Source organism: Alosa sapidissima, chromosome 2, assembly GCF_018492685.1.
Source record: "Alosa sapidissima isolate fAloSap1 chromosome 2, fAloSap1.pri, whole genome shotgun sequence".
Taxonomy (NCBI): domain Eukaryota; kingdom Metazoa; phylum Chordata; class Actinopteri; order Clupeiformes; family Clupeidae; genus Alosa; species Alosa sapidissima.
The window spans coordinates 12,729,709-12,756,314 of record NC_055958.1 but is presented as its reverse complement, the minus strand read 5'-3'; the positions used below and the strand labels follow the sequence as shown (position 1 = coordinate 12,756,314).

The window sequence follows — 26,606 nt, the reverse complement described above, 5'->3', positions numbered from 1 at the left end:
TGATATGAAATCTCAGCTGCATATCCACAGTCTGTACAGCAGACTTTGATATTTTAGCCTGAAACACAAACCCAAGTGGGCTTCCCAGCCAAGCCAGACACTATATACAGTCAAACAATACACGTTACAGTAATATAAAGTATTACAATATATAGCTAGATATATAGCTAGACACAATCTTGGGAGGGACTCTGGTCTATGCTAGACGAGAACTATTCTGCTCTTGATCAAATAAATGTAAAAAACACATGGTAAAACAAGCACGGATGCCAAACCAAATACTCTGTTAAAAAAGAAAGACCAAATTAAATTGCACATCACCAGTGTTTCTATCATAGAGTGGCATCATTCTGACGGTAACTGTAGACCAGAGGCGACATCACTCTAAAAGCCATGAGCGTGCTCGTAATTGATTCCTGTGTTGCTGTTGTCCTAGTGTTGTTTTGATGTCTAGCGGCACACTTGCACATTAAAGACACATTTCAGGAGTTCTGCTTCCCTCTCCCAACAGCAATAATATAAGTGCCTCTGCTTCATAAGCTCAGAACCACTTAAGGACTTCCAGGAAGTCTTTGTGAAACACACTCTGTATGCGTGTGTATGTGTACTGTATGTGTGTGTGTGTGTGTGTGTGTGTGTGTGTGTGTGGCACAGACTCAAATATGATTTATTCAGGGAAACAGAACAGAAGGGCCATGTGTTGTGTGGAAGTGTGAGGCTAATGATAAAACACTGAGTTGCGGAGGCGGAGGGTGGAGGGTGTGTGTGTGTGTGTGTGTGTGTGTGTGTGTGTGTGTGTGGTGTGTCTGTGTGTGTCTATGGAGGGTGTGTGTGTGTGTGTGTGTGTGGAGGGTGGAGGGTGGTGGAGGGGCCACTTGGCAAAGCCTCCAGCATTAGATTTGGTCCTTTATCTGACGGAAGGGAGTATAGTAAGCAAGTGGACTCCGACAGAAGTAATGGGGCAGTGTAGTGGCTAGTATGCAGTAGCCTGAACAAAAGGTTGTGGGTTCAAGAGCGGGGCAAGAGCGTCTCTGATGTCACTGAAGTTCATTAGGTATATGAATAACATATATCGTCAGGTTAATAACATATATCCTCAGGTTACAGCCAATGGGCCAAAACAAGGCTGATTCCAACGCAGACCTCACCAGGATCTGGCACCAATCCTGAGAAGACGGCCATCTGATCAGGGCCAGATCGGGCCCAAAGTTTGCATCTGTCTCCGTCCTTCAGATCTGCACCCACGTCTGCCTCATCAAGCTACATCAGTTGTGCCACACATGTCTGTCACCAATTCCGACATGTCCCAGGGTGTGGCCCAGATACAGCAAAGAGCATGTCCAGGAGTATGAGGCAACACCAGGCCCACTGTGGAGACAGGCTGTGGTGTCCAGGATGGGACCAGGAGAGAAGTGATAACAGTGCTCGGGTCTGTAATGTGCAATGGGGTTGGAAGTAGCTTGTAGTCCCAATGCAATGGGTGAAGTGGTCAATGGCTCAGAAGACCCCCACCCCCTTTCACTGCACCCATTACCAGGACACTCCCAATGTCTCGTAAGACACGGTCACTTCAGGCCCATTTCAGGGTCCAGATCCAATCCTAACTTGGTCCAGATCCAGTCCTAACTTGGTCCAGATCTTGCCCTAAAAATGGTTATGTTCTAGCCCATCTCAAAAGCAGAATGTGACTGAGAGACTGAGTCTCAGTGCCTGCGTCATCATCACGGCACCACCATGTGCCGCAGACATCTGTGACTGCGAGGGGGGTGTTACACGCAGATGAGTCAAGTCTCACACATGCACATACACACTCGGGCACACACACAAAGACAAACGCACACATACACATCCAAGAACACAAGTCCAAAGAAAGACATTTTAACACGCTACCAACCACCCACACACACTCACACACACACACACACACACACACACACACACACACACACACAAACACACAAACACAACCTACATCACATCCACTAAGATTGACGGCCTGCTCTTTACTACATGAAACGGTCCTGACATTTCCCACCCTAATGGCTTTCTCCAAGGCCCCGCTGCCTGCCTGCACCGATGTAGATTTCCATGCTCAACATTCAAATGACACATCAAAGACTGACCTACCGCAGCTGCCACTCAGTGCCCAGTATCACCAGACATTTCTGTCTGCAAACAAGACTGTGATATGTATTCACTTCATTATTTATTTTTATTTTTCTATTTTGCCGTTGTATTTTCTGCTGAGACGGCAACCTGACCCAGGCTGTGGTGCTCACGGGGCCCAAGCAGTGCACACAGTGCTGGGTGGTACCCCATCTGGTTTGGGTTTGGGAGGGTATAGAGCCTCTGAATGGAGAGATTTGCTGGTCAGTAAGACAGCAGTGTCTTAGGGAATTAATGGTGTTAGAATTGACTTTTTAGAGTCTCTCTCTCTCTTTCCGTCTTTCCCCCCCCCCTCTCTCTCTCTCCCTCTCTGATCTCTTCTAACTCCCTCTGATCCTCCTACTTTTCTTTTTCTCGCTCCTCTCAGTACTCCTGCTCTTTTCTCTCTCTATCTCTCTCTCTCTCTCTCTCTCTCTCTCTCTCCATCTTTATCTGCCTCTCTTGTCTCCTTTCATGCCCTCAGTGCCCCATACTTCATCTTTCTCTCTCTCTCTTTTTTCATCTCACTCCTCTCTTCTCTCCCGCCCCCCACCCTCCACTCAATAGCGCCTCCAGTCCTCCATCTCTCTCTCTCTCTCTTTCTTTCAGCAACACAAAGCGGTGTTGGTCTGTAGCTGTGTAACTCAATTAGACACAGTGGGCCCGAAGGGGAACGTGCTGCTTCTCTGCTGTTTCTGGGCCTCTTTCTTTCATTCTTTCTCTCTCTCTCCCTCCATCTATTTCTCCCTCACTTTTTCTCTTCTTCTTTCTCTCCTGCTCTCTGTGTCTCCCCTCTGTTGCATAACAACCTTTTATTACACAACACAATGGCGCCGTTTCAAACCCAGGACCTTCGTGACACGTTGCCTCAGCGGTTGGCACCCTCATATGACTCCCTATTACCCTCTCGTCACTGTCAGGACCATCATCATCGTCACCACTGTTGCGTAATCATCAGTTTTGTCCTTGGGATACCACCACCACCATCATCATCATCATCATCAGTAGCAGTATCTCTTTGATACACTTCAAAGACATTATCAACATCACCTTCAGGTTCATGGTCAACTTCGTCATCATCATCATCATCACCATTGTTGCGTAATCACCATTATTGTCCTTGGGATACCACCACCACCATCATCATTATCATCATCATCAGTAGCAGTATCTCTTTGATACACTTCAAATGCATTATCAACATCACCTTCAGGTTCATGGTCATCATGGTCATCATCGTCATCATCATAATCAATACAGATGTTACCCTGAACATCGTTGTCACAGTGATCAGGGTCACCGCTCCAACCGGTGGCCGACATCACCTACAAATGGCTCCTTGACGTTGAAACAGGGACTAGAAGGCTTTGCATATGGGGAACGAAATGCAATTTTTACTCTCCCTCTCTCTCCCTCTCCCTCTGTGTGTGTGTGTGTGTGTGTGTGTGTGTGTGTGTGTGTGTGTTGACATAAGAACTCTGTTTTGTTTCTCCATTTTGTTTACTTCTCGTCTACCATTCTCATGCTGTTAGAGGAGACAGTGGGGAATCCAGTATGTCATTATGCTGCTGCGTGTGTTGATGGGACATGAGATTTGACAACTGAAAGGATTAAATAATGAACTTGAACGCACGCACACACACACACGCACGCACGCACACAGACACACCCTTCAGCTTTTCATATTCTCTCCAAAACTGGCAAAACACATATGTCCTGCCCTGACTGGATGCAAAATAACATTTGATTGGGCATTGTGCACTCCCATCAAAGATCCCAAATGGCTGCATTAATCTAACTAAACTAGAGTGAGATCACAGACCTCGTTCATCTATCATGGTTCTCTGAGCGAATGCACTACTAGCTAGTGACAGCATTTGAGAGCCATGACCAAATGATGCATCCTAAATCACACCTCTCATAACTAGTGTTAAGGTTGTCATTTATACAATGCTTTCAAAAGGACATGCTACTGGAGGAAACAAAGCCAGTCTTAAGTAGGGTTTTCCATACAGAAAGTGTATGTGTATGTGTGTGTGCGAGCATGTGTGCATGTGTGTGTGTGTGTGTGTGTGTGTGTGTGCATGTGTGTGTGTGTGTGTGTCTATGATTGCTTCTGCAACACTCAACTATCATCATGACGTCAATTCATCAGCGGAAGGCTCACCTGTCTTTATTTAAACTAAACTGACTCACTCACTGTGAACACGCGCACACACACACACACACAAACACACACACACACACACGCGCGCGCGCACACACACACACACACACACACACACACACACTGATCACAGACAAGTATCACAAACCTTGCATCCAACCCACACACCTACACTATCAAACACCAGACCTTGAGCAGAACTATCTATGTTAACGTTAAGGCACGCAGAGAATAAATAAATACTGTAGCCTCAGAGGGGCGCTCAGGTCATCTGTTGCTCTCTGTTTGCCTCCACGGCACAGATCCACAAGGGACCTTTGAAGCTTTTAGTACATCATGTTGTAAAGGAAATGAGAACATCAAGTCCTAGGTGGGGAAATATGGATCAAATCGAGGGTGGGCTAAGCATATTCACCGGATGTCTCACTGGTCTCTGATATTCAGTGTCACGCTTAAAGGTCCTGCAACCAGACTGATGGAAGAATGTTTTTGCAGTTCTACTTCTTTCACATCAGGAGGCACAAGTAACCATTCATAGATAGGACAACGCACCACAAGGACTCTTCTTCGAAATGGTTCCAATGGAAATGGAACACTGTGTGAAGTTCCACGGTGTAAAGCTGTGTGTGTGTGTGTGTGTGTGTGTGTGTGTGTCCAATTCAGAGAAGAGAAATAGTTCACAACGGCAATTATCATTTAACGAAGTTTGCCGCACCTCAAAGACTTGGAGTCAGGGGGGAATATTAGGCCACTACACCTAATCCACACCAATAGACATTTTCTCCCCTATAAATTCTCAGCCTCTGATTTCTGTACTGTAAAACAAGTGTACAGAATGTTTTGATAATGACATACTCACAATGTTTTGATAATGGCATACTCACAATGTTTTGATAATGGCATACTCATAATGTTTTGATAATGGCATACACACAATGTTTTGATAATGGCATACACATAAAATCAATCCTCATTATTTTCCCTCGTTCATCCTTTTAATTAACCGTTTCTGTTACACTGAAACATTACATTTTCAGTGTTAAAAGCTCCTCCATGGGTGACACATGCTGAGAACAAAGGGCCACCATGAAGTTCCACATGTGGTGTGTCCCCATCAGCTAATCAGGAGTGCAGCTTCTCAGAGACAGGCCACACCTCAACATCCAATCAGTGCTTTTTGGCATCAAGGTGCCAAGGAGGTTGCCACCCTCGTGTCTGGGTTCAGGGTCAGAAGATGGCACTTTCAACACTAGAGCCCAATGACAAAAATAAACTTTTCTTACACAAAAACACACACAGACACAGGCACACACACACACACACACACACACACACACACACACACACAGTAGTCAAAAACAAAATCTTCCAAAAACTGCTGTTCATGCGAAAGCCTACATGAAAATTGGCAAGAACACCTAAAAAATGAACACTGGTGAAAATATGTGGCACACTCCCACCGCCCATCCATAACGTCTCACGAACCAAGAACCCAGCAGAGCTGTAACAATAGTACGACGCGTTTTAATAAACACACGTGACGACATCATGAGCCCATCTCTCTCTATCTCTCTCTATCTATCTCTCTCTCTCTCTCTCTCTCTCTCTCTCTCTCTCTCTTTCTCTCTCTCAACCTTAACTTCAACCCAAAATCAAGCGCTTGTTTACACATCAGTTTTCACTGTGAGGGACAAAAAAATAAGCCCTAATCAAATTCATTATATCGGAGATGCCTTACTGGTTGGGTTATCATAATCATAAACAAGGCGAGGGACCAAGGCTTTTAATGCTCTCACCCGCGTAGCCAATGGGAGACCAGAGACCTCTGCACATTGCAATGAACAAAAGAATAACACCGCTCGGGAACAATAGACTATAGAGCGTAGTTCAATCCGTAATCTGGGCTCTCTCTTTTGTCAATTCGCTAAAAGTATACATCACTCCACAGCTCAAAATGTTTTAACTGTAGTACAGAATGGTTGGGTAGAGGTATGGTAATTGATATTTGCATTAACTGGACAGAAGTAGGATATGGGCATCTACTGTATGTTTATACATACCTTTGTGAATTAACCACTCGGTATCTAAGCATGCCGTGAATATGCGAACAGAGTGTTAAAAAATTAGCAGTTTGTCGCGAGCCGAGAATCTTTTTCAGTTTTAAGGTTTACATACACATATTATTTGAACTGGGTAAATCATTTTTACCAATATCTCAAACGTTCTACCTATTTGTAGTAAGCTCCACTCACCCTGTGTCAAGCGCCTTCAAGAGTCACTTTCCACAAATCAATAGCTCCGCGTGTAAGGTGGCTGTTAATAGAATAAGCATCTTGTGGGGCTCGGTCCAATACCCCTAGTTCAACAATTCACCAGAACTCATTCATGGTCCTCGTCGAATGCCCAACCATTGAGGAGCAACGATCCATCTGTCGTACTGAAGCGTCACTTGTTGTTCCCTTCACTTAACCAGCAGAGAACCACGCGAAATTACAGTCTATCAAAAGAATAACAATCGATTTTAACAATCAGTCGGGGTTTCCCTTTTGTTTTGATCAGTTCCCACGTTTAATACAGTTGAACATCACACGCCATTTCTTGTTTATGAGCTATGTTGTCCATGGTGCCCATAAGACGCTATTGTGAGCTTCAGCGCTTGCCTTGGACCAAACCATTTCCGGAGAGAATGGGGCGACGCTAGAACGCCAAATGCATTGGTTGTAGCGAGGAGGAGGAGGTGGAGGAGGAGGATGATGTTCAAGTCGATTAGCAGTCATGCTGTGATCATCGCTTGGGCACCTAAACAAAAGACAATACTCCAAACGGCAATCACAAGATACAATCATAATCATATTTTAGTTGTTGTATAAAACTGTGAATAAGGCCCATGTTGTTGAGAGTTCTGCGACCCCAGGTGACTTAAGTCATCAGGCTATTACCCGGGTCATACCTGGCCAAAGCAGGATGGGTCCAAAGAGGCTCCGAGCAGTTATGACTACTCAGCTCACTTTTCCACACATACTTGGTCTCCGGCGGCTGGCGCTGTCTAGTGCTGAAACTACGCATGTAGAGAAACAACATCAGCAACATGTGTTTAGATTAGAATGAACAGACCGGACGATAAAAAAGAACACAGAGCATGTTCAGGTGATCAAAATGAACAGACCCCCTCCCCACGGAAGAAGAAAGAGGGGGGGGGGGGTACCTTATGCCGAGTGCTTTATTATTTATTATTTGTATAAATCTATAACTTATATTCTTACAATAGTGTGTTCCTGAGTCGGCTTGTACCCTACAGGTTTTATTCAGAATGCTTGTGCTCATGAACATAACTTCTCACGTTAGACATTTAGACATTTTTTCAATGAGAGATTTTCGTGCTAAACTTGAGGTTCAAAGACAACACCATTTAATATCCCTTGTCCTTAGGCTACACATTCCAGAAATAACCTTGTCTGACCAGAAGGAGCTGACTTGAAAGGCTAATTTCTAAAAGGTTTTCAAAAGGCTCCAAAGAAGTGTTTGAAATAATACATGTAATGTTTATGACATGGGAATGACTGAAGATCGGGTTTTTGTTTGTATGCCAGCTCTGTGAGCTACTCCTAGCGTCTATTTAGATGGGGATGGATGATATGTCACCAGTAAATCCTATGTAGAGAGAGGGCATGCACACTGTCCATACAACATCTCTCTCTTCCTCTCTCTCTCTCTCTCTCTCACACACACACACACTCCCTCTCTCCCGCTCTCTATCTCACACACACATACACACGCACACACACACACACACACACACACACTGCTTTTCAAATATAACTTTTTATGATACAAATGTTGGGCTGTGTATATAGGCTCTGGCTATGGCTGTTTTAGTAGGCCTACAGTTTAGTTTATTCCCATGAATGCAATTCTCAGTGAAACAGAACATGGTGTACAATGTGTCTCCTGCTACATATTATTTAGTCCAAATAGGACGACATTTCCCCCTAGTGGTCATATCATAGCAGTACATCTCAATCTGAAAAATAATCAAGTATTGCTGCCATCTTATTTGTTAGTTGGTCTTTTTAAGAGAATCTGGAATGCAGATCATTGGATGAGACAATTCTATAGGTCGGAGGATACTGCAAAGCATCATAACAGTCTGGTAGTAGGGAATAGACCACTGATCTCCGATCCACTATTCTTATTCGGCCTATGGAATGGTAAACTGTAGGATAGACCCACGGTTTGGTTAGGTCATGCGCAATTCTGCCTCTGATGCCGGATTAATTTTCGGTGCTGCTGTGCCTTTAAGAGGCTTCGGGCTGTCATCGCGCATCTGTGCCGCTGGAGGAGGGCGAGTTCTGCATCCCCCTTGAGCAGGTACGCCTGTGTCATTTCAGATCCCTCGAAAAATACACGGTCTTAACTCAAATGCGTCAAAATTACGACTGACTACAGTGACATATTTTTCTTCCTCCTTTATAGATGTGCGTTGCTCTGTGAACGGCGAGAATAAGGAAGACAAAATGGAAGACAAATTGGGCAAAGGACTCACTGCGGGGAAAGTCGCCAGTAATGTGCAGAAAAAATTAACGCGAGCACAGGAAAAGGTAAGAGAATAGTACACTAAGGCTGTATTTCTTCAGGGTAAAAACAACTATACTAACTACTAACTACTAACAAAACATATTCCTTGTGTCACTGGGGTTAAAGCGACTTTATTTATTCTTGATGCTGTGTGTGATCATGATGGATGCTCGTAAGCGATCCGTCGGTTCTCGTGTAAACCTGTCACGACTGCATCGTCTGTTTCTCGAAGCCTCTCTATATGATTACGTCTTTTAAAATCCTCTACCATCATATTGCCGTTTGTGAGTATTATGGCAGTGGTGTAGTTAGAAAAACAGTTGCACCAAAACACACAATAAAAATATTTATAAGCATTTGTAGCCATTTGTTTGGAATAGGCCTGGAATAGCCCCATGAATCCTGAGAACCCTCAATTGAACAGAGGGGGCGATAGCCTTCCGGAGTCAGTGACACGCAGGGGCATAAAGCCAGGCCTATTTGAAAACACATGAGAGTAGAGTATTGTAGGATATAAAACAAACACGTTTGGTTCGTAAATCGAATCGTTGCTGTACTTACCAATATTGCGTCCACATCTGGGGACATTTAGAGGCAATGCCCTGAGCTAATAAGCCAAACATGCTCTGTAATAAAGAGATCTTAACATAAATGCTCATGGCAACACTTTGCATTATTTTTTTTAATTTACATCACATCAATTTGTTTTAATTTCCAAGCAATTCCAACAGAATATCACATCAATTTAACACTATATTTGTTGTTGCAAGTGAATAGGCTATGTGATGAAATTGTTAGGTGAAATAAAAAGTTAGTAAAGCAAACTCAATTAAATTCCACATTCAAAATGTATTGTTTTTTCTGGTGATGATACTATGGCAGGACAGTCTACTAGGAGGAAATGAGAGAGGGGAGAGAGATTTTTAGATCAGGAAGTTAGATTAACGTAACCATTCTTTGTAGCTCGTATGGATTTAACAGCCAACGGCCTGGAGATTTTGTTATCAAATTAGGTATTTCAATCTGAGATCTGTGATAACACTCTAACCAGGAGATCATCATATGAGCAGCCTCCTCTCACATGGCAATGTAATACCTTATATGCACAGACATAACAGGAATTACATAGAATGTAATGTAGGTTGTTTTCCTACTATGTAAAGCGACCTTGGGTTTGAGAAAGACGCAATATAAAATAAACTTATTATTATTATTTTATTATTATAACAAGACCTATTGCTGGCTCACACGTTACTGTAATATTGAAAAACAACACAAATTATCAACTTAAAAATAACACCATGAGGTCAAACCTGCACAAGACATTTGTCAAGACATCATGAATTATAATGGAAGAGTTCAGATGCAAAACCCTCCAAATCCCTCAGACCACTTTTCTTTCAAAGTAGCTTTTTTTCATCAGGCTCCTAAACGTTTTTGCCTACAAATCAATATTTCAGACCAGACAGAGAGTGTTTTTTAGCCAGTTTTGAAGCGAAATTATTTGAATAACGTATACTATATATAAAGAGCATTCACTCACCATTGTTATGTCGGTTTTTGTCGGTTCATGTAATGGCTTTTGCATGTAATAATAATAATAGTAATGAGTTTTATATAGCACCTTTCTAGAATTTCAAGGTTGCTTTACAAGAAGGGGGTGGTAGTAAGTGTGTGTGTGTGTTTGTGTGTGTGTGTGTGTGTGTGCGCAGGAGCGTTGGATGGGATGATGAGAATAATTAGAGGCCGAAGGCCTCAGTGAAAAGGTGTGCTTTGAAGTGTTTTTTGAACAGGCCCACAGAAAAGGCACAGCGGATGTGAGGGGGAAGCTGGTTCCAAAGAGTTGGGGTGGACACACAAAAGGCCCTGTCCCCAAAGGTCTTATGTTTGGTGGGGGTTGTAGCCAGCTGGTCCTTGTTGGAGGACCGGATCTGCAGAGGGCTGTAGGGGTGGAGTAGGTCAGAAGGGTATTCAGGGGCCAGAGCATGGAGGGACTTGTTTTAGATTAGATTAGATTCAACTTTATTGTCTTGTGCAGAGTACAAGTACAGAGACAACGAAATGCAGTTTGTGTCTAACCAGAAGTGCAAAAAAGCAGAAAAAGTGCAATGTGATATAGAAAGAAGGTGGTGCATAGACAGGACAAAAGATATAGTGCAGTGTAGACAGTAGTATACAGTTGTTTTCAGAAGGTGGTTTAGAGTAGTATAAATTAAATATACGTAAGTATGTGCAGTGTATTAGCAGTAACCTTATAAGAGCAGAATAAATATGGCTATGTAATATGAACAATAAACAACATGTACAGATATGTGCAATGTAGTGGCAGTACTATTATAGTAGTACTAATAACAATATAGATATATGCAGTGTATTAACAGAATATATTACAGAAACACTAAATAAATATGGATATTTATTATGAACCTTATAAACAGATATGTACAGCTATGTGCAGTGTGGTAACAGTACCATTGTACTACAGAAACAGTAACATTATAATAGTATTAAGAATAAGTGTATGTGCAGGATGAAGAGCAGAAGAATATGGGTATGTATAAGTGTAATTACATTATGTACATTTGTAAATAAATAGACACTATGGATGGGATAGGGTAGTGCAGTTGTGGGGGGAGGCTGGGGGATGTCCGCCTCCTTGTTGTCCCTGTCAAGGCTGCCATGGTCGTGGACACCTCAACAGGCACAGGCAAGGAGGCATCAGGCGGGGGCGGTGATGGGGGCTTAGTTCTTTGGATGTCACCGGGATGCAGAGCTAGAGTTTAGTAGGGTGACAGCCACAGGAAAGAAGCTTCCTCTAAACCTGCTGGTTCGGATGCGGAGAGACCTGTAACGCCTCCCGGAGGGGAGTGGGGTGAACAGTCTGTGGTTGGGGTGAGAACAGTCTTTGATGATGCGCGTCTTACGCAAGCATCGCTTGCCCTGGATGGCCTCGATGGAGGGGAGTGAGGAACCGGTGATGCGTTGGGCAGTTTTCACCACCCTCTGCAGTGCTTTCCGGTCATTGGCAGAGCGGTTGCCATACCAAACTGTGACACAGTTGGTGAGGATGCTCTCGGGGTGCAGTGGTAGAAGTTCACCAGGATCTGAGGAGACAGATGGACCTTCTTTAGTCTTCTCAGAAAGAAGAGACGCTGGTGAGCCTTTTTGATCAGGGTAGAGGTGTTGAGGGTCCAAGAGAGGTCCTCAGAGATGTGGACTTGTAGGTGAGAAGCAGAATTTTGTAAATAATGCGGAACTTGACTGAACTCTTCAATTGTGTAAAACATTGTATCTTATATAGCATTAGATTGAAGGAAGAGGGGTGGACAAATGGTGAATTGGGTGAATATTTTTAATGGAGTTGAATTAAGAATCAGACTGGAAGGTGCCTTTTTCCAAGTCACTGATAGAGTTTGTTTTGATAAAAATAGTACATACACAAAGGCCTGTGATCAATTGATAATAATGGATAATAATGGTGGCTTGTTTACTTGGTGATATGTTCCTGGTATGGGGCTACTTGGATGAGTGCTTTAGAAGACCTAGACTCATGCAATGGTTCGATAAAGGGGCTTTAAACATCACACATCTCTGTCTCTCTCTCTCGGTCTGTCTGTCTGTATGTCTCTCTCTCTCTCTCTCTCTCTCTCTCTCTCTCTCTCAAATCAAATCAAGTCAAATCAAATGATGCTTTATTGGCATGAATGAATAAAGTAATTTCCAAAGGTATATAACATGTTAATAATCAACTTTACATTCAAATTGGTATAAAAATAAAATTAAATAATGAAAGGAATAAATCAAATAAAAGGATAAATGGTAATGCTACTAAAAGGACAATAATAACTTCAGCAATAGTGCTCTCTCTCTCTCTCTCTCTCTCTCTCAAACACAAACTTTTTGTCAGTCCTTCACATTTGGAGTGAAGATCTTTCCCACACCTGTGTTATGTTTTAAATCATTATTTTCTCCAAGCATATTCTCAAAAATGTGAGTGTGTGTGTCCAGGTGCTGCAGAAGCTGGGAAAAGCAGATGAGACAAAGGATGTGGCGTTTGAGGAAGGTGTCATCAACTTCAACAAACAGCTGGTGAGGAACTGGAAAACTAGCACTCACTCTTCACCCTGTCCTGCACCACACACCTGGGACCCTATCCTGCACCACACACCTGGGAGCCACACACCTGGGACCCTGCTCCACACCACACACCTGGGAACCTACTCCACACCACACACCTGGGACCCTACCCCACACCACACACCTGGGACCCTACCCCACACCACACACCAGGGACCCTACTCCACACCACACACCTGGGACACACAGCTGACTGTGCAGCATTACTGTACATGAGCAAGGGCGTAGGTTTGGTAGGACCCCCCCCCCCCCCCCACACACACACACACACACAAAAAAAAGTTGCATTTGTATTTATACTGTGACAAAGTGGAGCAAAATAAATAATAATACATTTTTGGCACCCAACATTCATTTTCCACATTTTTATATTCAGTAGGCCAGTACTTTCTATTACCTTATTTCTCTTTACTGCATTTTCCTGCTAGTTGCTAGTTTGAATGGCTGGTTATTTTGCCTATTTACAGGAGCTACACCAAGCGTCTGCTGCAACAATTGGCTTCCACTGTAATCAACTGAACTGGCTACACCAGACGTGATAGAGGCACTTATGTTTTTAAAAAAAATGTAGACCAGTCTTCTAAAACTATTTTTTACGCTCTGTGAATGGACTGCTTCACTTTGCGGACTTTGTGTAGCCAGGGCCTAATGCATGGCAGATACAGCCCAGAGGAAGATGCTGCCTCCATGCATGGTGAAAAAGCTTTGGATGTCTCTTTTCTTTTTTGTTGCCATAGCTGTTTTACAAAGCACAAAAGGGGGAAATATATGCATGCTGAAGGGCAAAGGCAATTCTAATCTGAAGTTTTACCCTTTCCTGGGGTATGTACTGGCAGATAGCCCTGAAAACCTGCTTGCCTCCCCTGTTTCTGCCATAACATGACAAGTAGCCTATGCTTTGACACTTTCATGCGAGCGCCCTTCCGTTTCAATCAATCAAATGACTGTAGCGTGTCTAAACTGGTTGTCCTGGAGACAGAACACCTTATGAGGACACATCGGAATGAATACATTTGTCAATTTTTAGCAGACACTTTTAATCAAAGTGAGTTACATTTGTCAATTATATTAAAAGGGATTACATTACATTGTCATTGGAGCTACTTGGGGTTAAGTGGCTTGCTTCAAGGGCACAATGGTGGAAGCCGGGAGGTGGAAACCTTCCATTTTTCCATTTTCCAGCAACTGCATACTAGCCCAACTCCTTAACCACATACCACTGGAACACATAGCTAATTCTATAACAAGTCTACACTGGATCTGTTATGTACTGGTTCCTCTCATGTACTGCCCTCTCTCTTACCTTCTCTTACCCTCCTACCCCACATAACCCTCAGACAGATAGCTGACTCCACAGCTGATGTTGGTGATCTCGTGTCCCGTCTCTCGTAAATTCCTCCTCTCATGCTGACTCTGTGTTTGTATCTGCCAGGCCGAGGGGACCAAGCTGCAGAGAGACTTGAGAGCCTACCTTGCAGCAGTGAAAGGTAGGAACACACTGTGTGAAAGAGAAAGTGTGTGCGCACGTGAGTGAGTGTGTGTGTGTGTGTGTGTGTGTGTGTGTGTGTGTGTGTTAGTGTGACTGTGTGTAGTAGGTTAAATAAATACTTTTTTAGGAAAATGCCCAAAATTCTCTGATTCTCTTCAGCTTTTTAAACTTATTTTCACTTATTTACACTTCTTTGACAGTAAACTAAACACATGTTCATTAAGAGAATAATTGACAGAGTAATCAATAATGAAAATGGTTAGTTACAGCCCCAGCAGTTATGTTTGTTGTGTGTGTGCATACAGTATGTGTGTTTGTGTGAGGAAGACGGAGAGAGAGTGTATGTGAAATAAAACTTTATCAGTTCTCGGAAAGACGGCAAGAGGTAGTGAAAATGTAGAAACAGATTGAGCTGTGTGTATCTGTACTGCAGTATTAGAGTTATTCTGGATAAAAGCCTCCGTTAAATGAAAGGTGCTCTAAGCGATGTTGGGTAATACCACTTCTGTTGGCGTTCAAACAAAACAGAGAGTTAGCTCGCTACTCCCTCCCGTGCAATTGACACTCTCCTAAACGCGCATCTCGTCGTGATTGGCTGGAACAGTGTTTTTACGGTCCAGGCTGGACCAAGTTTTTTTGTTGCCATTTTTGGAGCCTGGGCTGTTCACAGAGGCGTTTTTTTTTTACAGTGTATTCAGGGCACAGGCAGCTAGTGGATGGTGAGACAATGTTTGCTGTATGTGACAAAAAATGTTTTAGCTTAGAAACCGCCTAACATCGCATAGAGCACCTGTTCTCCCTACAGTGTGTGTGTACAGTATATCTGCACTAGAGTATTACAGTTATTCTGGATAAAAGCCTCCAATAAGTGAATGAATGTACATAACTGAGTGTGTTTGTCTGCAGCCATGCACGAGTCCTCCAAACGCCTGCAGGAGTGTTTGGCAGACATGTACGATGACAACTGGTACGACAAGGACGACGTGGACTCCATTGTAGAGGTCAGCATCAATTGGAACGTCGTGTGGTGTGTGTGTGTGTGTGTGTGTGTGTGTGTGTGTATGTGTGTTTGTGTGTGAAAGTGTGTGTGTGTGTTTGTGTTTATATGCAAGTTAGCAACTTGCGATGTTAGGTAAATGATGTTGTTATTTTATTTAGTGTAGAATTCTTTTTACATTTTTGGTACATTTTGTTTCACCTTCCCATGCAACGCTTCAGGAAAAAGTCCATCAAGAACTTTTATGTTCACATCTCCGAGTGTTCACATGCTGGCCTGACAATATGTGTGTGATGTGTGACTTTATCCCAAAGTGACTCCCCAGTGGAAGATGAGTGTTAAGCGAGCTGGGTTTGGCAGAGGTAAAATTAGAGTGTAGTGTAGATACAGTAGCCTAGCTGGCATAGTGGAATTGAAGATACTAGAGGCACAAGTGCTATCTGAAATCATTCCAGGACTGATATGATTAGGGCGTCTGGTGCCAGATCGAACCTGCCAGCAGGTTTCATACACCCCAACAAATCTCATTCCAACAAATCTGACCCATTTGAGTCTGACACCCCTATTCTAGACCTAATGTCAGTAGCATCGCATACAGTATGGTTAATTTATGTTCTGTAATTAACAGGAGTAGATACATTACATAAATTAAGTAAATTACATCACTACATGTTGATGCTGCAGGTCATAATTGAAGCGGTCACAAATACACATCATTATTTGTGAAGACAAAACATGAATTTCAACACTTAACTCGTTAGTCTTATACTTATGGTTTGTTTATTAACTAATGCTGTTTAGTGTAAAGATTTAGAGACAGAGCTTCCTCTGGTATACTTGTTTGTGGAGCACAACATAGTGTGTAGTTTGCATACAGTAGTTTGTTTGACAGAAGTGATTGTAGTTGTAGCCGTGGTAGGAGCAGATACTTACCCAGTTGCTGTAGTTTTATGGTAGTGTTACAGATGTCTTGTTTTGGTCGTGTTTTTTATTGAAGGTGGGTTTCGCAAACATTAACATTTCAATTGATTTGAATGGAAGTGCTAATATGTTTTATTCTTACTCTGACCTGGCACGAGAGAACGTTACTGACATTTTGTTATTTACCTAAATAATGCAGCACTTCAAGCACACAGTAATTTCCTGAACATTTTCAAAGACACCATGGTACCAGACCAAATTGGCACAGATATGCCAACTCACACACATTCCCTATACAGTATGTATACAACAATAGTTCACCCCCTCTTTTCTCCTTGCAGGATTCAGATCTCCTATGGACAGATTTCCATCAGAAGCTGGTGGACCACGCCCTGATCTCCATGGATACCTATCTGGGCCAGTTCCCAGATATTAAGGTATAGATATTGATATCCTCCTCTCTTTGTTGGTCCACTGAGAAGCAGGGCTTGAGGTTATGGCTTACACTAGGATGAACAGATTTTTAGTCATTTTAGAATTAAGTTATTATTATTATTATTACTATCACATTAGACATTACTGTTAGTTATAATAATGATGTAATTGCATAGTACAGTGTTTATTTCTCGCTAACTTTTAAAAAAAATCGAATTGATATAGCCAAAGAATATGTAATTACACACCAATAACAGTCGGAAGTGACACAATTGATCAGCCATCTCTATTTTCATTTCTATCTGTTCAAACATATTTTCACTCATTCATAATCAATGTAATTTAAATCAAAGCTACTATTTAAATAGGTTTGATACAAAAGAATTCACCCACCGCACAGTTGTCATGAAAATGTAAATGCCTTTTAAGGCTCAAAACCATGACTGTATGTATATCCATTCTAGCTGTGAAGTTGGACATTTTAGTATGGGGGTCTATTCAAATTGACTCACTATTGTTGCCTGCCCCTGATGGATGTCTGAGGTACTGCAGGTTTTAGAACTGTGTATAGAATTTTGCAGCTTGATTTTGACTCTCCCCCCTTTCCCCTTCCCCAACTGTGCTCTGTTCAGTCCCGCATCGCCAAGCGTGACAGGAAGCTGGTGGACTTCGACAGTGCCCGGCACACCTTCGCCTCCGTGCAGAAAGGAGAAAAGAAGAAGGGTGGCGGTGGAGGCATCAAGATCACCAAGGTAACGGCCCATTCACACTGCCCACAATAACTATCACACTACAGCTTTCACAGTTAAAGTATCATTCTAGATCGTAAGAATGACAACGTCCCCACCGTGTACTATAATGACAGAATGATATCAATGGGGATCACTTTCAGAGCAATTTTATGAGCAATAGAAATGCTGACAGCCAATCAAGACACCTTTGAATTTTAGAGATTATATTCATGAACATAAAGAAAACTTTCTTTATCGTTGGTCAGTGTGGAAGTTCATATCGTTCTAGTTACAGCTCTGATTAGTGGTGTGGACGAGGCTCTATGTGTGCCAGCTGGCACAGCGGCAAGTGCTATTAGTCCCCGAGGGGGCAGGAGTGCAGGCCGAGGTGTCATCTGGCTAACCTGATCTCACAGAGCACTTGAAAGGCCCATTAACTTTAACTGGATCCACCAGGGTTGTCTCAAAGTGGAGCCTGTTGTCAAGGTTCTCTGTTGTCAAGGTTCTTATGTTAAAGTAGAACGTGAGATTGAAACAAGTCTGGTCCCCTTTCAGGGCAGTGTAGTATGGGGCACTTAGACCTCAGAGGTCACTGCCTTTTTGGAAGACTGACGAGCAGTATCCACTAACTATTTTACATGTTCTTGTTTTTGCATTCCTGAAAAGAAATCAGTCGGAATTGTGGCTGATATCTTTGTTTTTCCGCAGGTGACTCCAGCTAGTGTCCAAGCTGGAACCCAAAATAACACGCACGCACACACACACAGTACACACACACACACACATGCACACACACACGCACACACAGACACGTACACGTACACACACACACACACACGTACACGTACACGCACACGCACACACACACACACATACACGCACACACACACACACACACACACACACACACACACACACACACACACACACACACACACACACGCTGTTGTCATTGTTCTGCTAAGCTCTGTTTTCTGCTGGTGTGTGTGTGTAGCCAGTGTCGCTGCTGGAGAGGGCTGCCCCTCAGTGGGCCCAGGGCATCCTGTCTGCACATAACGTCGCCCAGACAAACCTGTCCAGGAGTCAGGTAACCTGCTTCAAATGAACACACACACACACACAGAAGAGAGAGAGAGAGAGAGAGAGATACAGATATGCTCACAGAGAGAGAGAAAAAAGACAGACAGAGAGAGAGAGAGAGAGAATCACACATGCACAGTTTCTGGCATACAGATTTAGTTGTTTATCCAGTTCTAATACTAAAGCTATATATATATATATATATATACAACCAGATAGTCACACAAGGGAAGAGGAGAGAGAGACATCACACACCTCACACACAGACTCAGACACACAGGTCTAGTTGTGTATCCAGTTCTATTACTGAAGCTATTGCTCTTACTTTGAGGTTTAATGGGATTATCAGGGTCAGTTTTGTCCACGTGGTCATCAGTCCCTGAGCTGGCGGTGTCCCTTGTTGTAATCACTTTGATGTAGTGGTGTTATGTCTGTTGATGGAGTGGTGTTCTTGTGTCTGTTGATGGAGTGGTGTTGTTGTAATCACTTTGATGTAGTGGTGTTGTTGTGTCTGTTGATGGAGTGGTGTTGTTGTGTCTGTTGATGTAGTGGTGTTGTTGTGTCTGTTGATGGAGTGGTGTCTGTTGTGTCTGTTGATGGAGTGGTGTCTGTTGTGTCTGTTGTTTAAGGCTGAGGAGGAGTTGGAGAGGACCCAGAAGGTATTTGACGAGATCAACGTGGACCTGCAAGAAGAGCTGCCTTCCCTCTGGAACAGGTGAGTATCTCTGTTCCTAGGTCAGTTCATCATCAGCATAGAACCTTTACACCTACTTAAGATCCTCTCCACAGCTGAGTTGAGCACAGCCATTGTTACAGCCATGGAGGCAAATATGTCCTGGTGTGCTTTTGGTAAAGCCTACTGTACCTGGGAAATTTCTTTCCATTTTTTTATTATTGGATTTCTTTTTTTGTGTGTGGCTTTTCTCTTCTCTTTTATCCTCTCCTCTCCTCTCCTCTCCTCTCTCTCTCTCCTCCTTTCTCTTCTCCTCTCCCCTCCTCAGTCGTGTTGGGTTCTATGTGAACACCTTCCAGAGTGTGGCTGGGCTGGAGGAGAAGTTCCACAGGGAGATGGGCAAGGTGAGGACACCACTAGATTCAGTTTCATCAAGAGAAATTACAGTATTACTGTAATTTACACTAACAAATCGTATTATATTTGGTGGATTACAACATATATGAAAGGCGTCACAATACAGATTCACATATCCATACATACCACCCCCCCCCCCCCCTTCCCCCCTCCTACCCCTACCACATGGGATACAACACAACTATTAATGAAGCACAGTCAGTATTATAGAACAGTCCACTTAGTTTCTCTCCAGTAAAATGTCCTGAACTCTGGCAATTCCATTGCTCAATGTTTGTATTGCCCGACGGGCAGCGCAGTTAATCTTGGCAGAAGAAAGTTCAAGAAAAAGAATTTCTAAGAACGTATTCAGCCAATGCTTATGGGCTAAGTTGTGAGGTGGAACCCAAACTTTAGTGACAGTCAGATTTAATCATCCAGAACGTATTCAGCCAATGCTTATGGGCTAAATTGTGGGGTGGAACCCAAACTTTAGTGACAGTCAGATTTAATCATCCAGTTACACTCCACTTACAGTCCAGTTACACCACAGTTGTTACAGCCCAGTTACGACCCGGTTACTGCCCTGTTACGGTCCAGGCACAGCCCAGTTACGACCCGGTTACTGCCCAGTTACGGTCCAGATCTGGCCTGGTTATGGCACAAATCTGATCTAGTTGCAGAGTCAGCTGCTTCCCGGATTCTAAATCTCTCTCCCCGAGCGCAAGCCAATCGAGACAGGCCCAGCCTTTCTGCTTTCTCTCACCTATAACTGAGGTGTTAGCCACTTGAGCTCAGTCAGCTGTGAAAATAATAACCTGTGGTGGGAGAAAAAGCTGACACTGGCCAAGGGCCAGTGATTTTATACTTCAGGCTAAAATGAATGATTCCTTTTCTCTGTGTTTCTCTCTCTTTCTCTCTTTTTCTCTCTCTCTAGCTGAACCAAAGTTTGTATGATAACCTGATAAAGGTTGAAAACCAGGAGACCAGGTATGTTGCAATTTGTTTTTCCTATTCATTGATTATATTTGTGTACATTTGTGAGAATAGAATGTGAATATGCTAGCTTTTGTGTTTGTATGTGTGTGTGTGTGTGTGTGTGTGTGCGTGTGAGAGAGAGAGAGAGAGAAAGTGTGTGTGTGTGAGAGAAAGAGTGATAACCTTCATTCTGATTCACACATGAATAACAAGCACACCGCTCCCACAGAAAAACAGGTGGCCGCGGGGCAAGGACGACGCCGGCAAGTACCAGGAGGTAACTGCCCTGAAGGGCAACAGCACTCTGTGTGTCTCTCTCTCTGACTCACGCTTGTACCTACTGTACCTGCCTATCGCTCCTCACAGGGTCAGCTATGCTAGTGCTCCTCACTTACTTGATTTAGCCTTAGATATGCTAGTGCTCCCCTAACTGAAATAGCTGTATAATGCTTCTCACCTATCTGAATTAGCCTTAGATATGCTAGCACTCATCACCTACCTGAATTAGCCTTAGGCATGCTAGTCCTCCTCACCTACCTCACTTAGCCATGCTAGCGCTCCTCACCTACCTGAACTAGCCCTAGACATGCTAGTGCTCTTCACCTTCCTGAATTAACTTTAGCCTTGTTAGTGCTCCACACCTACCTGAACTAGCCCTAGATAATAGACAAAAATCCTGAACATTTTGACCATCCAATCGACCTTTTTGTTTGTAAGCAACGGCGCCTTTAGCACATCTAACCCAAGATAAAAACAGTCATTCTAAGCGACAATTGTATAGCTAAAATTAGTAAGAATGACAATTTCTAGTTATTTGTTTAGTTAATTGCTTTATTTAATAGCAGACCTTTATTATTTTGTTATATTTTTAACAGTTTTTAGTTGTGCACACCTGGGGGCAGTATTGAGAAAAAAGGGGGAATACATAATTAGGTTCTGCTTTTTTGCTTATGTGGAATAAAAACAAATAATGTCATTCAGTGTCCAGGATTTTATTTTTATTTTCCTGGACAGACCATGAAAATCCTGGACAGGTGGCAACCCTAGCTCCACACCTAAATTAGTCATGCTGGCGCTGCTTACCTACCTGAGTTAGCCATGCTAGTGCTCCCCATGTAGTTTAACTGCTCTAGTGTTCCTCATATTAGCCACTGACTGTATGTCAGCCATGCATGCTAGTGCTCCCATACTCAGTCAGCCATCTAATGTGTCCCACAACTTTTTTTAGCAGTAGTAATCATTATGTCAACCACAGTAGCCACACTCTGTTAATCATACTAGTGGCCCACTCCCGGATTAGCTATGCGAGTGCTTCTCTTCTGAATTAGCTCGGCTAGAACTGCTACCTGTAACTGGGTGAGACATGATTGCCTTGCTTCTTATCAGAGGCCAAGTTAGACATACCAGAATTATGATTTGGACCTAGATTAGCCATAATGTTCTGTGGGTTATCTGGAGTAGACACATAGAGCAGACTCTCATTACTTGTATCGGAGTTCCTCCAGTGTCTCTGAAATAAAGTTGGTATAGTACTCTGATGTCAACCTCATACAGTATGTTCCTGTTATACTGGAGTTTGCTATCTGGACATCCTCCTTGCCCACTGTAGAAGTGAATAGTTTCAGGTTACCGGCAAGTTCCTTTGACGATCAGCTATGCAACCTACCTATAGGCTACCTAGGCCTTTGTTTGTCATCATGCTGCGGTGATAGTCATGATCTACAACATTGGTAAAGTTACGCTAAAGCTTCCGCCCATTACAGGCGAGACAGGACTTTGCCTCGCCGCTAGTCTTCGTTGTGTGTCTGTTTGGTATTTTAGACAAGTTTGCATGGAAACCGATTCTTCATGTAGCCAGTGTTGGTTGTAGGGCTTTGTTGAATGCTCTTGTGACTGGACAAGTAAAGTGCTCCATCTTCAATCAAAATAATCAGAGTATTTGCATCCATCCTTGTAAGTAGTTCGCAGCTTTGTGAGTTTCTCACTCCTGTCCACTGCGGGCCAAAGGTTCAATAACATATTTAGATGAACGCTGGTGCCATTTTATGGTTTCAAAATGATCTAGATTGTATATGACTAAATTGTATTTGAATAAATATAAATTGTATTTATACCCAGCTATTGTGAGTTTAGAGTGCATGCATTGCATTTGATTCCTCTATGTGATTTAAAGAATTTATTTCACAATTATCAGTTGAAACTCACTGATGGACCGTGTTTGTCTAATCTGTTATTGTGCCACTGCTTTAGCTAAACAGGATTATGTGTGTGTGGGAAATTCACCCAGCAGCTCTGAACTGGGAAAACAAGGAAAAGCCTTAAAATAATATATTATAATAGTACTGATCTGTCCTTTGAAAAAGTTTCTATTTATTTGCAATTGGTCATTTGGTCTCCAGCTGCTTTTTTCAAGACCACTAACAGACAACTAACCAGTGTGAAGACATGTATCACCTTGGAACCAGATTGTGTCTGGCTCAAGAATAGGTCTTGCCCTGACCTGATGGGCATCCATGTCCATGCTGTGCCGACTGTTGTCTGTGGTACTTGGGAATTTAACCTTTGACCTTGATATTGGCATCACCCGACTCAGTTAGTGTGATCTTATGGGAGGATAGCTTGGAAGCACTAAAGGGGTGTTCATGACAACTTGAAATTTCCTAGTTTTTCCTTAGAAGTCAAAAATTGGAAAATCTCAACTTCCAAGTTGTCTGGAGTGCAGCCAAAGCTAGTGTCACTCGTGTCAAGAAGACAAGAAGTCACCCAAATAGCAGCTAGCTCTGATCCAGTCAGGCTCTATCCCAGTTGCTTGTTTGTTTACATTGTTTGTTTGTTTATTTGTTTGTTTGTTTGTCTGCAAAGTTCAACAGAGAAAAGGGTGAGGGAGTATAGTCCACTAGTTCATATTAGGGGCAGAACGAGTGCTGTTTGTCAACAAGGGCCCATCTTGTACAGTATGTCTGTCCTGCTGTGTGCATGTTTTAGCCTAATGACTGACCTGTGTGTGTGTGTGTGTGTGTGTATGTGTGTGTGTGTGTGTGTGTGTGTGTGTGTGTGTGTGTCTGCAAGGCATAAGGAGTGATGCTTTTTTTAATTCCTGAGAAATGCATTTCTGCATGTCGGTTTGTCTCCTTAGTGTAGTGAGCTGCACTCAAGCAGATAGGGGGTCTTGCACTGGATGCGCTGTGGCAGAGGGAGGACATAAGACCGACCTGGCGGGACCAGCATGAGTTCACCAGGTCACTACTGATCAGCGTCGATATGAACCTCCAGCTAATGTGTCCAATCCTGCTCCCCTCCCCCTCCCCTCTGTCTCTGTGTGTCCCGTGTACAGTGGGCCGGACGGGGCTAATCACACCCTGGGTGTCGGACCTCCTCCCATTCCCAAGTCTCCGTCTAAGGTACGTCCAGGGGTCCCTACCGAAAATGAATCTCATTTGTTCATCTTTGTTTCAGACCAACCAAGCAGGCTGATAAATGATATCAATTCCATTTTGAAACAGGAGCAGTTTTATCCCTTCCATTGACTTATCTGTGACTAGTTACAGTACGTGTCTAATTGAGTGGTGGACATAAGGTCCAATATACCAGTGAATATATCATGTGAATGAAATGAATAGCCTTGATGCTGGGAGCGAGGTCATAACAGCAGTGTGGATGTGTAAGTGCTGGTTCATTGTCTACGCAAGTCGCACAAACGTGAACACACCCAGCTAGGCAAGGAAGGTTTGGCGTGAAGCAAAATGTGTTGTCTCATTTTTTGTAACGCGACACAAGTGTCAATGTCAAGTGCTAGTGCCATGTCATTTCATGTCAGTGCCATGAGCCTTGCATTGTCAACTGAGTTGGTGTAGCTTGCATAGGTTATTAATCAGGCCTAAGCGTTATTGTACGAGACGCTGGGCAGTACGTAATCCATCTGTGCATCATGCTAACTCCAGCTGCGGCCAGCGGTGCCCCCGCCACCCAAGGTCACCCCATCCAAGGAGATGAAGACCGAGAACATCATCAACCTCTTTGACGAGGCATCCACACCCAACATCAGTGTGACCTCCCCGACACAGGTCAGCCCTCTCGACCCCTCGGCCTTCTACCCTCCCCCCGACCTCCGATGTCACCCCCCCCCTTCCCCTACTAAGAACCCCACAACATCCACTAGGTCACTCTCAAGTCTAGAGTTCCAGAAGAATAACAAGTGGTGTACTGTACTGTGCCACTTCTGCATTATATACCTTGGATAACCCCATAAAAGTTATTTGTAGTACCCTTTGAGAATGCATTTTGTCAAACATTTTGGACCAGGGGCTTCACACTATTTTGATGTGAAAAAAGAGGGAAAAAAAACAGAACAGGGTCTTACATGGAAAATGTAAATGTTCTTTTGAGATAAGCAGTAGAACATTTACAGGCTATTCAAGGGTACTAACAAAATGCACTATTACAATTATTTCATAGAATGTGGACATTAGTTAACCCAAGAACCATAGATAAGCAATACCTTTTTGGTTATCAAAATGGCATACTAAACAATTTTACACTCAGTAGTATTTCATGTTATAGAGTTCTAGGTTCTACTATATGAAGTTGTAGGTATAGGGTCCATAGACTTAACAGTGACCGCGTTCTGCCACCCAAAGGTGTGTTTTCTTTTTACCTTTGTTCTTCCATGGTGAAATTTTGGTGAAGTAGGCAACCCAAAGACTGGTGTGTGTTTGTGTTTTGGGTACATCTCCACACAAAATTAAGACACAAAACAGCAATTGAGACTATTGCTGCTAACTTATTCAATTGAGTGTGCTATTAGTCGCCCAGCTAAATAGAAGATAGCAAGTTCTGATAAATAGACCCTTTTCTCTTAAAGGTGCTCTAAGCGATGTTACGTGGTTTCTAAACTTAAACATTTTTGTCACATACAGCAAACATCTCCTCACAATCCGCTAGCTGCCTGTCCCCTGAATACACTGTAAAAAAAACACGGCCTCTGTAGACAGCCCAGGCTCCAAAAACGGCAACAAAAACAACCTGGTGCAGCCTGGACCATGAAACATAACAAACTTTTCCAGCCATTCACAGACGAAATGCCCGTTCAGGAGAGTTTGCACGGGAGGAAGAGGGAGGGATTAGCGGGCTCTGTTTGAACAGAAGTGATGTTACCAAACATCGCTTAGAGCACCTTTAAGTATGTTGAAAGTCATCTGTAAGACAAGTTCAGATACTTGTATACTATGTACAGTATTATGTTCTTATTGTGTCATAGTGGTGTAATTCAGTTGTTCTTAAACTGTTATCAGCACAGAATTAGACGAAGAACATTTCTGAAATTTGACATCTTGCTGAATTAAAAAGAAATGAAAACAAATCTATTCTGTATGCAGAAGGGCATGCAACATTATCTTACAGTAATGAAATGAAATGCCAGAGAAGCCTGCTGCTGTAACGAAAGGACAGGATTTAGCATAATGGTCAAAACATCCCAGAGCAGAAAGGTTTTCAAAAACTCAATTGAAAAGTGGACAAATGGTCATGATGATTGGAAAATGAAACACACACACACACACACACACTCACACACACACACACACCAGTGGTGCCTACAGTGTCCTCAGTGGTCGTGCTCCCACTCTTTCCCCTGTGTGAGTGTGTGTGGTGTCTCCCTCTGGTGGCAGTTCGATGCTCCTGGTGCAGGCAACCTGCTGGACATGGACCTGGACTCTCTCTCTGCTATCAGCCCAGGAGCCGCCATCGCCACTAGCGCCGCCCCCAAGGTGTGTGTGTGACTATGTGGGCATGGAGGAGCAGATAGGTAGATATACGGACAGATAGATAGATAGATAGATAAATAGATAGGTAGATAGGTAGATAGATAGAGTGTGCAAATGTGA

General features: G+C 43.2%; 2 protein-coding genes across 8 annotated transcripts in view; one reads left to right on the top strand and one right to left on the bottom strand.

The window, feature by feature from the left end:
• Positions 1 to 7,003, bottom strand: part of tmem198a (transmembrane protein 198a) — a 53,206-nt gene extending 46,203 nt beyond the window's left edge. Inside the window, exon 1 of the mRNA XM_042077406.1 lies at positions 6,565 to 7,003. The gene's annotated coding sequence lies outside the window, so the exon portion shown is untranslated. The remainder of the gene's footprint in view (positions 1 to 6,564) is intronic.
• A 1,583-nt stretch (positions 7,004 to 8,586) lies between these two features.
• The window catches only part of LOC121695975 (myc box-dependent-interacting protein 1), a 28,686-nt gene continuing 10,666 nt past the window's right edge, over positions 8,587 to 26,606 (top strand). For 5 of the 7 annotated variants that reach the window (XR_006026217.1, XM_042077289.1, XM_042077280.1 and 2 more), the window contains exons 1-15: positions 8,587 to 8,680; positions 8,786 to 8,910; positions 12,896 to 12,976; positions 14,457 to 14,511; positions 15,420 to 15,514; positions 16,773 to 16,868; positions 17,499 to 17,618; positions 18,592 to 18,684; positions 19,307 to 19,392; positions 19,679 to 19,754; positions 20,684 to 20,736; positions 20,954 to 21,001; positions 24,059 to 24,125; positions 24,666 to 24,788; positions 26,391 to 26,489. Coding sequence is in view for 6 of the 7 variants with exons in the window: in XM_042077289.1 (XP_041933223.1) it covers positions 8,827 to 8,910; positions 12,896 to 12,976; positions 14,457 to 14,511; positions 15,420 to 15,514; positions 16,773 to 16,868; positions 17,499 to 17,618; positions 18,592 to 18,684; positions 19,307 to 19,392; positions 19,679 to 19,754; positions 20,684 to 20,736; positions 20,954 to 21,001; positions 24,059 to 24,125; positions 24,666 to 24,788; positions 26,391 to 26,489 (1,176 nt within the window). In the remaining variant the exon portion in view is untranslated. The remainder of the gene's footprint in view (positions 8,681 to 8,785; positions 8,911 to 12,895; positions 12,977 to 14,456; positions 14,512 to 15,419; positions 15,515 to 16,772; positions 16,869 to 17,498; positions 17,619 to 18,591; positions 18,685 to 19,306; positions 19,393 to 19,678; positions 19,755 to 20,683; positions 20,737 to 20,953; positions 21,002 to 24,058; positions 24,126 to 24,665; positions 24,789 to 26,390; positions 26,490 to 26,606) is intronic. The other 2 variants (XM_042077260.1, XM_042077268.1) reach the window with 2 other exon arrangements.